This window comes from Megalops cyprinoides, chromosome 2 (assembly GCF_013368585.1).
Source record: "Megalops cyprinoides isolate fMegCyp1 chromosome 2, fMegCyp1.pri, whole genome shotgun sequence".
Lineage (NCBI taxonomy): Eukaryota > Metazoa > Chordata > Actinopteri > Elopiformes > Megalopidae > Megalops > Megalops cyprinoides.
Window position 1 is genome coordinate 50873515 of NC_050584.1, and position 15284 is coordinate 50888798.

The following is a 15284-nucleotide window of genomic DNA, read 5'->3' on the forward strand; positions in this document are numbered from 1 at the left end:
ACTGGTCCACACAATCCCACTTTCTCCTGCAATGCCTATAATCTCTGGGACACCATAAGAATCTTGCTCTGCCATTCAATCTCCACGATATCAATGCACCAAACACTAAATGCTCTCAGAAGAAAGAATTCAACAACCTTTACTCGGTACAGGGGTCTGACATTACCATAACAGACTGACTGAAACCTAATGCACTACAGTGTGTTACAGACTGGGAAACCAACTCCACAACTCTTTGATTTGATACTATGTGGTACAAGCAATATGCAATAGTTTCAAAAGACAAGATCTGGTTCCCAAAGAGTTCACAAGTTAGAATACAAAAAAATGACTGTCCTGCTTTGAAGACATAAGGTCTCCGGTGTGGGGAAGCCCATTTTGACTGTGACACACAAGCAGTAAAGAAACACCCACAGGCCACATCACTCCCCTCACACCTCCACACATAGCGGCAATCCCGGCAAGGCTGAACTGAATCATCTCACTTGCTCTTATGTGCAGACTAACAGATATGGATTTGGCAAGCTCTGGCTAAGGAAAATAATGCTGACTGCTGCTGAATAATAACAGTTTATAACAGCGTAAATGACGCGCTCAATCAATATTACAAAATAACCTGCATCAAAGGCTGTTGGGGAAAGGCACTGCTATTCAGAGGTGCTGTACTCATAGCACAATAATAGCGTTAACTTTGGTTAAGCAAATCAGCTCCTTTTCCTGCAAGTAACTTCCTGATCCATCACGTTGCTGCAAATTCATAAAGAAAGAACTTCAGGCAAAACCGGGAATGCCTGTCCAATAAAATGTGGTTTTCAAACGTTCCCGTCGATTAGTGACTTATAAACAATAAACCAGAAAATAAATAATTAAATGCACCCGAACACTGCTTCCCTTCGCAAAAGTGAAGTAGGATTAGATAAACAATACACGGCATCTATGACGAGCGCTGATTGAAAAGAACGGGCTCGCTGCGCTCGCAGTAACAAGCTAGACAGAAAGCGTCACAAGTAGATTATTAGTTCGCAGCTAGTTATTAGTTCGCAGTTAATAACGCACATGCGCCACAGTGGGGTTTTCGCCGATCTATGGTGTCTTACGGATGACTTTCTGATCATATGTGCAGTATAGCAAACCAGTTAGTTGTATATGGTCCTCCCTCAGGTCGCATGCGGACAGCGACTCATTCATTCGCACCGGCTTAGCTTGGTAGCCAGCTTGCTATCTGCTCGTTCTGTTTATTAGGAAGTATAACGTTAGCTAGACTAAATAGCCGTATAATCGTCGTCATAATTTTCTCTCATACCTGCCCACGAAGTTCTCCAAAACTGAGCTCTTTCCTGCGCTTTGTCCGCCAACAACGGCGATCTGTGGCAGGTCAAGGTTGCAGCTCTGGCCGATGGTGCTGAAGGCGTCTTGTAGCCTATTTACCAGCGGAATGAGCTCCTCCATCCCCCGGTTACCCATGGTGACAGAGCCGGGGAGATGCAGGGGGTGGGTGAAAGAGGACCTGGACAGCTATACAGCAATATTTAGAAGGAGGGTTCCGAGGTCCAGTCACCCAGCTGCCGTCTCCACCATCCAAACTTCAAGGTCCGGTTCGACTGATAAGAGAGAGATAGACAATGCTGCAATGTGTGGCTAGCTAACGTTAGCTGACTAGCAATACTAAGCTATTGTCGCTGTTGTTGTTGCTGTCAAGCTAGAGCGAGCTAGCAAACATGAGCTAGCTAGATTATTATTATTTATAGCTAGCTAATATACCTATCTTGCCAACATGCCACTTATGAATGAATTTTCTGTTACCTTTTCCTAAATATTCGTTGTGTTGTCACTGGCTAATTTGGTACCGGTGCGGTCCGGTTCTGGACACAGAACAGCAAGCACTGGCCCAGAGCCCGGCCCGGTACCAATGTCTTTTATTATAGCTAGCTATACTGTTCCGTCTTGCTATATCTAAAATGTAAAATATTAAATTAAATTAAACGCATAAAGGCCTCCCGCGGCTTCTTTGATATGACAGAAAAGTCCCGTTGACAGTATGGGTCTAGTTCGACTCGGTTCAACGTCAGTCTCCCACCTCGGTCCCGAACTCCTTTCTGACAGCTAGCTAACGGTCTTGTTTGTGCGCAGGCGCATTATTTGCAAGATAACGCCACGCCCCGTTAATTGACGGGCATGTTGGTGACCAATGACAAGAGAAAAGTGGTACAAAAAGAACTGCCAACATTCCCTTGTGCCCAAGTGGTATATATATCACACCCACTTACACACGAGCTGTCCCGCCCACTGTTTACAGCGACTGCAGGTCTGCCGCAAGCCTGACTCATATAAATAACACGACTGGACTTTATTGCGTGCCAACATAGAGCCGACTGAGGAAGAGGGAGAGCGTAAACTGTCCTTTTGGAGATATGCAGCACAACAGCTCTGAAAACTTAAACAACGAACAACGTCGTCGTCGAGTAGTGTCGCAGTGAGGTGACTGCGGTTGCCCATTTGGGAAGGCACTAAACGGTTTGATCCTGGCCATCCCTCCATTTCTACGCACACACGTGATGCATTAGCCTCGTTCCTTCTCTGTGCCAAACGGGACTTATTTATACCTGGCCAGAGCGGCGGGCATGGGGGGAGCAGGAAATTATACCCGTTGTGTGCAGTAGTATTGATTGAGCGTCGAACAAAGCAATGACTGTGCGGTTGAATTAATGAATGTAGAGGACGCAACTGTAAATTCTGAAAACTGCTCATTATTAATGATCAAGTATTTCAGGTGCAGAATTCCAAACTCACAAAACCCATGAGCCATAAGGAGCACGCACATCAGAGAATTGCGTGAGAATCCTGCTTTAATGAGTTCTGTATGTGCTACTTCAAAATTAAGTCGCTGCTTCCATAAATTTGTCCTATATGTACAGTCAGTACGAGATCGGGATCTCGTAATTATGAGAAAAGTTAAGGTAGCCTAGTTATCAGTCGTCGCTAACCTAGGCTATAGGATAAGACAGTGGGCAATGATGGCACTATCGCATTTAATCTGCTTTTATTTCCTTCTCGGTATGAGACACTGGGAAATATTAATGTTACTTAATGTGGATGTCATTAACATTAGTATGTCAACACTGCGCATGTATCTTAAATCGTTGGGATTGTTCAGGCGGAAAGCCCAGTCTGACCTGCTGGAACGGGTGTAAAGTGACTGTGTTGTGTGTTTTGACTAGATGTTACGTGGGTCAGCGAGCGAGGGAGTTTCGAACCTGGGTTATCACTGCTCACTGCCAACCCCTTACGGCCAGAGTCGTTGCTAGTTAAACTAAATTGTCCCAAGCCCATCGGCAACAACGCTGGTTAACCAGGTTTCAGGGAGTGACGTACCGCTGCAACCGCTCGACTACCCGCTACCCACTACCCTACAGGCTTTACGCAGGGCTCACACGAGCTAATCACTTCAGCTCTGCCACACACTCTGGCCTTTCCAATTTTTTCATAATTACGAGATCCTGATGTCGTATAGTGTATCTGCAAAAAATTCCATCGTTCAGCACATTTTTTGCAATCATAAAAATAGCACGTTGGTATATTGGTGAAGCAATGTAAAGTCAGCGGTAGTGGAACTGCGAGAGTGTGGTCATCGAGCAGTTGTGAATAGGAGCGTGTGTATGTCATTTGCCGTTTCCGTTTAATGATGGGGCCGTTCTGAGAAATGCAGCTATCTGTAAAATAACGAGCAAGAAAGCAATTATCAAGCGAGCAATATGGGGACAAAATGAGATGTAAGTCCTAATGGACATACAGGTGTCGTAACTAGATGGAGACAACGGCATCATCAAAATGCCACAAAGTGTGCAATGACAGAATGAAATTACACCAGGTCCCTTGTGTTGCACACAGATCAGTTTCAGTTTATAGTAACCAAATTCTGGGGGAAAAGAAACACCTACATGCATTGACCCCTTAAACTGAATTAGCCTTAAATGTGGATTTATACATGTAAAGACACCGTAACACCCATGCAAATGTGTAAATGTGATTTCTTTGTGTCCAGTGGGTCAAAAAAATCATCACCAGACATAAAACAAAAGTTAAACAATGAACCACTCTTTATTTCTTACTGTGCAACCAGTTGTACATGAGTAGTCTTTTCTTTGGAAAAGAAATCTTGACAACATGCTCATAAGAGTCAAAGAGAGGAAAAGGCAAGAAGATTCAAATCTGTGGTGAAAGACTCTTTTCTGCCTTTCTCATTGTGTACTTCCCCTTAAACATCTACTTTATATGTCCTCCTCCTCTCACCTCAACTCTCCACAGCCACCTCTAACCTGCAACCAACAATCTCCTCCCTCACAAGATATCTTCATCATTGCCTCCACTCTACCCTCTCCTCCCACTTCTGCTTTCCTCATGCAATTTTCAGGTCTTCCAGCAGAGAAGCAATGTCAATGTCTGGGTTGCAGGGTGTACCGTGGCCCCGTAGTGCCCCCTGCAGGCTCTGAGCTGCCTTGCGCAGGGCTGGGGGGCTGACGGGGGTCTGTTCTCCCTGCTCGCCCCCTCCCCTCACACACAGGAGCACCTCGTTGACCTCCTCCTCAATCCCCCGCGACAACACGCGAGGAAACACCCCCCGGACACGCCCCAGCACACTCTCCCTCAGAGCAGAGTCACGGCACACCAAGTTCAGCATGAAGATGCCTGGAGAGAGTGATGAGAGAGGAAGAAAGAACCGTGAGGGCAAGGACAGGACAAATCCAAAACGTCAGGGGGGAACTGTTCCTATGGTTTCTCCCTAAGAGCCCTTAGGGTATATGACAGCATGGTCCATTCAAGGGGAAAAAATCATATATCACTAGGACAAAAACACAATTTACTGTATTGTTACTCTTGCAGCTGTGCACAAGTACACGGTCCTGACTGAAAAATAACCCACAAGGGCTTACAGTATTTTCATTTTGGCCGATCCAATGTCAACTTGTCTTCAGTAAAATATTGAGGATCATTTATTGCTCAGCAGCACTGTGAAAAATATTTACTTGGAGAGAGTAGGCCATAAAATCTAAATATCAAAAGACATGTCTGTGTTTCCCCTACCAGTGAAAACAACTGTGGATAGCCAATGCAAAAAGTTCCAGTTATTGCATAAAAACTCAAGCAATAAACATGGAAAGCTTACAACTTTTGAATAAGGTTTCCTTTTCAAGTTTTAGAAAATATCTGTGTATGAGTTTCTTGAGATTGGCACAAAATTACCTCACTGCTCTGTTGATCCGCTTATCCCTTACTAAGTGTAGGAAACAGTGAATCACAGGAGAGGCCAACAGACACAGGAACACATCAAAGTAGGACAGCTACTCTTTTAAAACACTGATGATACTGAATGTTGAATTAGGTAGACTAAAAAGTCATTGAGACATAAGACAGTTGTTCCTTCCTCATTCCAATGAACAGATTCATACCTCCAACCAGATAGAATGAATTTACCTCCAAATACTTATGTGGATGAACATACAAATCCACTTAATCACTCTTTTTAACTGATTTAATAGGTACTCCTTGAGTGAAAAAAACTGGTAAGAAAGCATGTTTATTCAAGTAGACATTTTATACATCAAAAAAGAGCTTAAGCGTGACTGAATATTGATTTATATTTCAATATTAGAACTGTTCTTATTTATAATGTATGTCAACCACTATGTGTATTGTAGTAATGACATTTCCATTTTATGCAAATGTAATGGACAGTATTTTTTTAATTTGAAAGGATATGCCTGTATTAGTACACCCTCAAGTAAAAACTCTTTTGTCAAAGTATTGTAGTATGTCACAACCAGTTAAAATCATGCCTTAAGACATCCAAAGAAAAATGCCTAAAATTACTAAGAAAATACTGAGGTACAAACAGGATCACAGTTTGATTCGAAAATCTCACATTAATGAAAAGGCCACCAGGCATACATGACTTTATTTATACCTGCTATCTGAAGCATGCTGTGATGAAGGTGAGTGGGCTCCTCCTTCAACACCCGCTGAATAGCGCATTTTCACTTCTTTCCTGTATTATTATTATTTATACATGCCTAGCAAGTCAATTCAAGGGACTCCATAACAGTATGCATGCCTGTACAGGATATTTTCCCATTCAGTCATTACCAGTCAGTTCCCTTGGCATCACATTTGCTTGGCAATTTTCATACATTTATGAATGTAACTATGAACACAACTGTGTGTGTGTGTTAGGTTTGCATGTTTGTCATTGTGCCTGTGTAGGCATTTGCAATCCAGATAGCCGGCAACATTACAACATGAGGGGGAATGTTGGGCCAAACCAATGCCTGTGTTTAAAAGGAATAATGCGAAAACAGTAACTCACCATGCTTTGCAGGTAGCTCTAAATGCATGTGCGTGTTTATTCTGGCAGTGGAGCCTCACTCCGGCTTTGGGATAGGGGGGCCACACCGATAATTCATAAGTGCAGTAATTTGTATGCTTTTTCACTTTCGCGTTTGGCTATGGAATGTTTTAGATCCTGAAAGAGGGTTGATTACTGTGTAAAACAGTACAGAAATACAATTATGTATTTAGATCATGCACTAAAGTAAAATATGTTCCAAGTGTTGTACCTCATGTGGATTAGTTCACATTGAGGTCAGGTAAGGGGTGGCCATTTAAACTGGCTGGGTAGCTCACTTTTATAGAGGCTAGTTTCTGATGCTCGATTTCTGTGCGGGTCTAATTGTACACTAGTTGCTTTGCAGCAACAGTGGCACTAGCCTATAGGTTGCATCAGGTATGCAATATTGGTTTATTTTTTGTTTTTGTTGTGTGTGGGTTTTTTGTTTGATGCACCTCTGCTGTTTCAGGCTTGCACTGTATATACTGACTGATAGCCTGTTCGTCCCCATGACCCCTGTGCCACATTGCCTTTTTTACACATAGCATATTGCAACTCAGTCTTTGGTTCATCTGTGATCCCTTACAGAACTATTTTGAACAGTACAGAATGTCCCAATGAAATGAGCTGAACCTTAAAAAACAATGCTGATAACTGATTCAGACACAGCGAAAAGAAGACACCAGATGGGCAGATTAAGCAGAGGGAGCAGCAGGGGGCACTGTACCTCGAGGAGTTAGCAGATTGCGCACTTTCTCCAGGAAACATGTTTCCACAAAGGCAGGTGGAGGGCAGCTCATACCCAGCGTGGGGTCCTTGCTGTCCACATCAAACATGATGACATCATAAAAGCATTCACCTACAAGGAAATAGAGACATGAGACAGAGCAATCTAATCTGACATATAAGAGGAACTGCGCAATAACCTGACTCAGAATGCCATCCCAGATTGCCACACCATGAAAAGAACTGTAAAAATGAAAATGAAAAATGAAATTGTAAAAATGAAATTTCACAAGAAAATAAATGCCCTAAAATGGGAAATATAAATTGCATATGCATAATCCTTGCTTGAGTTTTAACTCCGTACTGACAAATCCTAATTCGACTCATTTGTTTTATCTCCATTCAACCCCATGTATCTGAACAAGGATATTAACCAAAATATAGTAACAAGGTAGGTTCATGTTAATTTGAGGCTTGCCTGCATGCAGTTTCAATATCCACATCTGTTGTCAACACTTTACTTGTGTAAACTGTGTAACCACAAAGCCCAGATCCCTGACTCACTCTGCCCAATGACTCGTGCTACTTACTGCCCCACGTGTGTTCAGAGTGGACTCACCTTGACTCGCAAGTGTTTTTATGTGCTCCAATCCATCACCCAATGTCACCTTTAATCTTTCATCTACATGGAACCCAAACCAGGTCTGGGCCACCTCCAGAATGGTAGGGTCCAGCTCCACAACCTCCACAGATGCTGCAGGGACAAAGTCCCTCACAAACTGTGGCAGTCCTCCTCCACCCAGTCCCACCAGCAGTACAGATACAGGTTGGCCTGTAGGAGAGATACACTAAGTCCAAGCCCAAACACCACACACATAGACAGGCAGAGGCAGTGAAAGAAAGGAACACAGCACCAGGAGCAGGGTGACATACTGGCATCAGAAATAATAATATCCAAACTGTCGCATACCAACTCACAGTTACCTTTGCTGTCCGCAGAGCCCACCCCCAGCAGAGAAAGCCCAGCCACCATGACTCTGTGGTGGGCACAGCACAGGAAGCCTCGGTCCACACTGGGGGGGCCACCAGCAGCTTGAGGAGCAGCTGACTTTGACTTCTTTTTTTTGCTTTTCTTACGGGCTGAAGCTGTTGGTGGAGATTAAAAATAGAAAATTCATTTTGAGAAGCCGAGGCCACTTACAAACTGAAAACCTTTCAGGAAACCTTGGTTCTACTGTGAAATTATTATCCACATTGGTATGTTCAGCTGCAGTGCAATAGCTACGAAAATGAAGACGACAACTTCAAGGCAGATTCCTTTCAAATTCTAGGCTATGTATACCACGCAAGACGTGTACCCCCTCATATACTTGAAACTCCTTGAACCAGTCTTTTTTCCTTAAAGAGAACATACTTGGGTTTAAAGCAGGAATCACACAGATCTACAATTATGTAAACATGTTAGACTAATTGTGATTATCAACAAAAAAATGAAAGCAATGAATATGCATCACAAAACAACAATTACGATTTTTTGAAAGAAACAGCAAATAACTGCAGTAGTCACTCAGATTTTTTTTGTTTACTTTTACGCAAAGATGATGCGCCATGCCTCATGTGGACTACATCTCAATCGAGAAGCAGTTTGACAAATGTGCTTGTTGAGAACTCACAGTTTAGCATCAGTTTCAGAATTTGTTCCACATAGCATCACTGCCTTCAACAAAACATTAAGCTCAGGGCTGCAGTTTCTATGCATCCATGTCTCCATGTGATTCTGCACTTTATGTAAATAGTGTACATGAGCTAATGTATTTATGCTTTTTAACTGTATGTTTATGCACTGTCTCACTATCCTATATATATACTGTCCAACACTAAATGTATCTCTTTATCCCTTTATTCCTGTTTCTCTTTCCACCCCAGAATTTCTTGGATACAAGAAGGAGAAGGAGACAAATTAAACTCATACAACAGAGGTAAACACAGTTGTAGCCATTTGGTCAATATTCATGCACTATTCATGTAACTGAATCATGACACCAAAAATGATGGCCTTGGTGCTCCTTCAGTATCTGCTTTTTGGCAAGGATCACGTGAGCCTGGAGTGGGCTTGAAGCCCCAGAGCAGTGCACTCACCAGTGGCCTGGGTGCTGAGCCGGCTCTCAGACTGCACCAGTCCAGCATTGTTCAGGAACACCAGCCTGCGATACAACTGCCCATCCTCTCCACGCACGTCCTCCACAGAGTACTCCCCACTGAGTGCGCTCACCCCTCTACTGACCACCTCCCTCCAGCCCAACTCCCCCCCCACTGACAAGAAGGGCACCTGGACAGAGCCAGGGAGAGTGTCCAGAGAGTGGGGGAGAGGGGGGTTGAGAAAGGAAGAGATCAGAAAGAGAGACACAATAAGTGACCTTCCATTATATTGTGCAACAAAATATGACATTTTGATTAATTTTATTTCATTTGCTTGATGGATAGATACCTTTAGCTATGGCAAGAAACACATACCTTCAAACAGGGTGGATGCAAAATTTTGACTTCACCAACCACTCTCATCAACAGCACTTACCTTAAAACAGTGCGGCTGCAGTTAGTGATACCAAGTGAAACACTTGCTGAGAACTGCTCAGTAACTGTTGCTAGAATGGTTTAAGAAGCAAGACTACCCTTAACATGCAGTCATAGCCAGCTTCCTTTCCAATTTACCTGCTGATTGGCTGGCATTCCAGGTGGGGCAAGATCCATCACCATGGGAGAGAGTTCTGATTGTACAGCCTGCATATCCTGGTACTCCTGGTCCCGGTGCATGGCCACGATCACCAGCCGCCTGAAGCCAGCGCTACGTGCCAGCTGGCTCCGCCCCTCAGCAGAGCCATACATCCAATCAGACTCCCGTCCCTGAGGCACTGTGGATTTATGTCACAAAGTTGTTATTGGTTTTCCCCTCATTACATTCCATTACATTACTGGCATTTAGCAGATGCTTTTATCCAGAATGACTTACATAGGTTACAATTTCTACATATTATCCATTTTCACAGCTGGATATTAACTGAGGCAATTTTGGTTTAAGTACCTTGCCCAAGGATACAACAGCAGTGCCCCAGCAGGGAATCAAACCGGTCCTGCTCCTTGCTATGCTACACTGCCGCCCCCAAATAAACAGACCCACTGGATGTTTCTAGTGTAGATGACTGTAGTTTAGAAGTGTTCTAAAGAGTGCAAAAATAATGACCCTGTGTGTGGAAGTGCATGCATTAACTGAGGTGACTTTTCAGGTGACGGTTCAGCACTCACCGATGAAGATGGCAAAGTAGTTGGTGCGGGGCAGCTTGGCCGTGGGGGGGCTGTCCTGCACGGTGAGAGTGTAGCGGGGGCGGCCCGTCGTGGCGTGGCACAGGGTGAGGGAGGGGCTCTGGGTGGCATCTGTGCCAGCGCGGAGCCTCTGGCGCAGCAGGGCGTAAGCCTGACACTCTTTCACTGCAGACAGCAGCTCCTGCACTGAGGCCAGCCTCCTGGGGGCACCGTCTTCACCCTGACACATCTCCAGCACGGGGCATGGGGGAGGCTGGCGGAACTTGGTACAGACCAACACGAAAACGGGCAGAGCAAATGAGGATGAGTCCGGCCCACTATCCTCTCCTTCCATGCTTCCCAGGCAATGCAGCCTGACCGCCCAACCCTCCCTGACGAAATGCTCCACCGCCAGCTTCGCCACGTGTTCCTGGGCCAGAGACACACATATGTAGCGGCCGCCCACCACGAGCACCCGGCCGACCTCAACCAGCATCCGCCCCGCCAAAGCCCCCTCTTCCTGGGAGGCCATGGCATCCAGCGTGCCCTTGTCGAGCGCCACCTGGAAGCTGCCACTCTCAAAGGAGGTCTGGGTGGCATCGGCCTGCAAAAAGGTGAGGCCGGGCCGGCGCTCAGCATTACGCTGGTTCATATGGGTGACCACTGTCTCGCTGATGTCGATGTTGGTGAGCTGTCGGTAGCCCACGTCATAAAGCTGCTCACTCAGCTCGGAGTTCCCACAACCCACCACCAATACCTGGGAGAGGTAGTGAAATGAATTAGGCAAAATGTGAGGGTCAGCATTGCATCAGTCCTACAATAACATAACATCAGTTACAACAGTAATCACAAAATTTAGAAAATATATGCATCACTCATGAAACTGGGCTGTAAGTGTATTACGCTTTCAAAACTAGCTACATAATAATTACTACATTTATCATAGCATGATAATTAAATATAAGAGAAGCTGCAAGATTTTATAACAAACATTATCGCAGCGGGTCATCACCTGGTCACGGGGTTTGATGTACTTGTGCAGAACTCCGCACAGCTGATTATAGTCGCCATACCACTCAAAAGCCTTGTCTCCACGCCGCCGGAAAAAACGCTCCCAGTACTCTGCAGAGCTGAACTCTTCAGCGGTGTGTGGCAGCAGGTTCATCTTCACCTACGTCGATCTTCTATACACGAGCTATCTGAGTCTGTCACTGAGTCTGTCTTTGGTTATTCAAAAATATAAACCAGAAGAAACTCCAGAAAGGCATGCTCCTTGGTTTGCTATATAAGAAATTGTGGTTCACTAAACTCAGCTAACATACATCTGGCTAGCTGAACAGCCATATCTTTTACGCTGAGTGAGAACGTCCTCCACCGCGTGTAACACCGCCTTTATATTACTGCCCTTTGTAATAACTAACTTAAAAGTCTCAGACAGTCAGTGTTGTTGTACTGATGAATGAAAACATGCCGATTTTACCTTAAGTTCTGCTTCCACATGTCAACTTTGCCTTTGCTACCCGGACATCATTAACAGATGCACAGAGACGTATTGCAGATCGGAATACGACTCTGTAATCTGGTTGGCTACAGCCAGGGTTTAGTTAAAGCCATTGGCTGTTTGTGTTTAGTAGAACCGGATCCCGCGTACAGAAGGACATTGGGAAAATATTAGAAAGCATGGCGTTGTCAGCCGGAAGATCCGTGGTTTTCGTGACTGGAAACGCAAAGAAATTAGAAGAGGTGAGCGAAGGTTGTTACTGTCACTGTTATCGTGAAGTCCTGTCCTGCGAATGCATCTTGAGAAATAGCGACGACTATTGAATTGTTTGAAAACTGTGCACCCTTTGCTTCGTGGCTGTGACGTGCAGGCGGTGTGGTGCTACTGCAAATGCCTGAGTCTGAGCCCTTGGAGAACTTTGCTAACTCTTTGTTTGGACAGGTCATTCAGATCCTGGGCGACAAGTTCCCTTACAAGCTGGTCTCCAAAAAGATTGATTGTGAGTAGCTTCCGACTGAAGGGTGCGCTATATTTTCAGTGAAGTGCGTGTATATTGATTTCAAATTTTGGGAAAGTGCAATTTCAGTCTGATGTATTTCAGTGCCAGAGTACCAGGGAGAACCAGATGAGATCTCCATACAGAAATGCCAGGAGGCAGCCAGGCAGGTCTGTCATCTTTTCGCTGTACTTACATACATGCAGGTGTAATATGGAATCTCAGATGGCATTTTGCTAGGCTGTGATACTTGGTAAGTGCAGTGTTTTACTGATGCATTGTATGCAATGATGTAGACATGTCATACTCCAGCTAAGTGATTCCATTCAGTGCTCCAAAAGGCGCTCTTTATCTGAAAAAGCACCCAAGAAAACAGAAAATTTGGTCAGATTTCAAGATAAATATTTTGACACAAGACTATGCAACTAGCCTGGGTCTTTCGTGTTTCACTTTACCATTATATAATCAGGTTACAGTCATTTAACAGCTTAGTTCTCTTTCTTAAAAGTCTCAGTGACATGGGAAGTGTGTATATGTGCTGTAAGACAGTGATTAACTGTTTATCACCTAATTGTACCAAGTTGATATCCTTGATCAGTCATCATGGAGGGGCAGCTTTAACTTCATCCCTTTGTTTAGTTCTTTGTAACTTTTACTATAACTTGTTTGTTATATTTGTTAAAAAAATAAAATAAATAAAAAAAAACTTAAAAGTACTCTTTTGAACATTTATTCTGAACACAAAGACATTTTCAGAAATCTAGAGCAAAGAGCTTTTGTGGCTTCCTAGCAAAAGGCATTTTAGATGCATACATGTAATCATTTGCATATGGAGACAAAAGACATAGTGTTGATAAGCCTTTGTGAGCATTCAGCACAGATGCTGTGCACAATCTTTTCAGCCCACTCAGGGTAGAATCTGCTCTGTCCAACCCACAGGTAGATGGACCAGTTATTGTGGAAGACACCTGCCTCTGTTTCCGAGCTCTTGGTGGGCTGCCAGGGCCTTACATGTGAGTATTTCCGTAAGGATACTTCCTGAGGCTGAATTTATGAGTTCCAGTAAGCCATTGAATTATTTTTGTGTAAATAACCACACAGCACAAATTGAATTTTATGTTTTTGGGTTCACTTTTGTATGCTGTTTGTAAAGAATATGAGCAACAAAACAATGATAAATCTTTTTTTCTTTTAGAAAATGGTTCCTAGACAAGCTAAAGCCAGAAGGTAAGGTAGATGCATTCTGTAAGGATCTGCTGATGTGGAGTTTGTGCTGATAAACTGTCAGATGGGAATTGTGTGTCTCACTTTCTCCTCCTCCTTCATTAGGGTTGTACAAACTGCTGGCAGGGTTTGAGGACAAGTCTGCCTGGGCCCTATGTACCTTTGCATACTGTGAGGGGAAGCAGGAGCCTGTGCAGCTTTTCAAGGGCATAACTGAGGTCAGCACCTGAGCTGCATGTACGCTGATACACAGAAGTGTGCACTGATACTCAAATGAATGCGTGATACATTGGCACGCAGATACACAAGCACACAGTGATTCATGGATAGGATACTTGATGTTGCAGTGAGGAGGACTGTTCTCATGGAGAACTACATTAACCAATGCAAACGCTTTTGTCTCTGACTTGGTTTCTTTAATGTTAAGGGACATATTGTGGAGCCTAGGGGGCCAAGAGACTTTGGGTGGGACCCCTGTTTTCAGCCAGAGGGATATGACAAAACGTGAGTTGCCATTTTTTCCCCATGTGTAATGTAGTGTTTGTACACTAGGGGGCAGTTTTATATAAGGTAACACAAACTTGTATCAGAATGTCACCAAATACAGTGTGAAATGGATAAAAAGCATTAAATACCAACATGCTGAAGATGTGCAGTCAGATTAAGAGGTAACTGATTATTGAAATGCACTTACTGCAGGTAGTTTGTGCAGTTTTTATTGCTTATTTTAGGACGTTATGAACTCCTTTCTGCCTCTCGTTTCACTATGACATTTCTGCCCTCTTTTGCGCCTCCATTCTCATCTGAGCAGCTATGCTGAGCTACCCAAGGAGGTGAAGAACACCATCTCTCACCGATACCGCGCTCTGGCAGCCATGTCTGAACACTTCAACAAGCTAAATGACGCTCCGGAGAACAAGAGGATAAAACATGGTGACTAACCACAGGCTGCGGTCTTGACACCTGCAGGCAGAACCAGCCAGCTGGACTGATTCAGGCAGAACAATGCCAGGGCTTTGTACAGCCCAACACATCAGACGGTTTAATGGCTTTCTCTGGAAAGCAAGCCCTCGTGTCATGTTTTCAAGGCTATCCGGCCATCGGACACTCCATCCATTGCCACTCTAACGTGAATCACTTCTGTACTAGGGTTAAAAATATGACTTTTTAAAACCAGTTAGACTTTATGAAAGAATGTTCTGTGTCCACAGAAGATTAATGTGTATCTTTGAATGTGGTATGTTTCCTGTCAAAATGAGACACATTACAAATTGTGTTAAGAAAACATTTTTTCTGTTTCCCACTTCAGCCCTACTGAAACGTGACTGTATCTGGCTGTACAGTTTGCTTCCTGTAGTTTGGTAATGTCATCTGGTTATTTTACATGTTTCATGTTGCATCTTTCTTTCGTAATGCAACATTTAATTTCAAACCTGATTTCAGCTTGGTCACCAAGACAACTGCAGGTTTGCATCATATGTCAAACACATGAATGTTGCAAATGCTGCAACAAACATACTATTATTGTACCATATGTTGCTTCCTGTCTGTGTTTCACCTTACAAATGGAATGCAGTGTCTGTTTTCTGCATGTTGACATTTTAATTTCATTCCTCCCATTATCTCCTCCTTTGCATCTTCCATTTGCAGAAAAT

General features: G+C 43.9%; 3 protein-coding genes across 5 annotated transcripts in view; 1 reads left to right on the forward strand and 2 right to left on the reverse strand.

Annotated features, from left to right (window-relative positions):
• Nucleotides 1-2093, reverse strand: part of dnm3a (dynamin 3a) — a 35726-nt gene extending 33633 nt beyond the window's left edge. For all 3 annotated transcript variants that reach the window (XM_036522583.1, XM_036522582.1, XM_036522585.1), the window contains exons 1-2: nt 1804-2093; nt 1304-1601 (exon numbers count right to left, since the gene is read on the reverse strand). In XM_036522583.1, the coding sequence (XP_036378476.1) occupies nt 1304-1464 (161 nt within the window). In that variant the 5' untranslated portion in view covers nt 1465-1601; nt 1804-2093. The remainder of the gene's footprint in view (nt 1-1303; nt 1602-1803) is intronic.
• A 2147-nt stretch (nt 2094-4240) lies between these two features.
• mettl13 (methyltransferase like 13) lies at nt 4241-11920 on the reverse strand. The gene is made up of 8 exons (XM_036521951.1): nt 11421-11920; nt 10412-11165; nt 9821-10020; nt 9248-9437; nt 8093-8254; nt 7728-7940; nt 7110-7241; nt 4241-4686 (listed from the first exon to the last, which is right to left on the reverse strand). The coding sequence occupies exons 1-8, from the start codon at nt 11571-11573 to the stop codon at nt 4397-4399; spliced, it is 2094 nt and encodes a 697-aa protein (XP_036377844.1). The 5' UTR covers nt 11574-11920; the 3' UTR covers nt 4241-4396.
• Nucleotides 11921-12058: 138 nt separating this feature from the next.
• On the forward strand, nt 12059-14934 carry itpa (inosine triphosphatase (nucleoside triphosphate pyrophosphatase)). The gene is made up of 8 exons (XM_036522433.1): nt 12059-12151; nt 12351-12408; nt 12511-12575; nt 13345-13418; nt 13601-13632; nt 13735-13847; nt 14057-14133; nt 14441-14934. The coding sequence occupies exons 1-8, from the start codon at nt 12089-12091 to the stop codon at nt 14568-14570; spliced, it is 612 nt and encodes a 203-aa protein (XP_036378326.1). The 5' UTR covers nt 12059-12088; the 3' UTR covers nt 14571-14934.
• Nucleotides 14935-15284: the final 350 nt, after the last annotated feature.

Excerpts from the sequence above, each read along its gene's own strand:
- mettl13 (XM_036521951.1), bottom strand. The coding sequence starts at position 11,573 with ATGAACCTGCTGCCACACACCGCTGAAGAGTTCAGCTCTGCAGAGTAC. Across the intron at positions 8,255-9,247 it reads GCTCAGCACCCAGGCCACTG|CTTCAGCCCGTAAGAAAAGC; the intron begins GTGAGTGCACTG and ends CTCCACCAACAG. Across the intron at positions 7,941-8,092 it reads GGGCTCTGCGGACAGCAAAG|GCCAACCTGTATCTGTACTG; the intron begins GTAACTGTGAGT and ends TCTCTCCTACAG.
- itpa (XM_036522433.1), top strand. The coding sequence starts at position 12,089 with ATGGCGTTGTCAGCCGGAAGATCCGTGGTTTTCGTGACTGGAAACGCA. Across the intron at positions 13,633-13,734 it reads AGACAAGCTAAAGCCAGAAG|GGTTGTACAAACTGCTGGCA; the intron begins GTAAGGTAGATG and ends CTCCTTCATTAG. Across the intron at positions 14,134-14,440 it reads CCAGAGGGATATGACAAAAC|CTATGCTGAGCTACCCAAGG; the intron begins GTGAGTTGCCAT and ends TCATCTGAGCAG.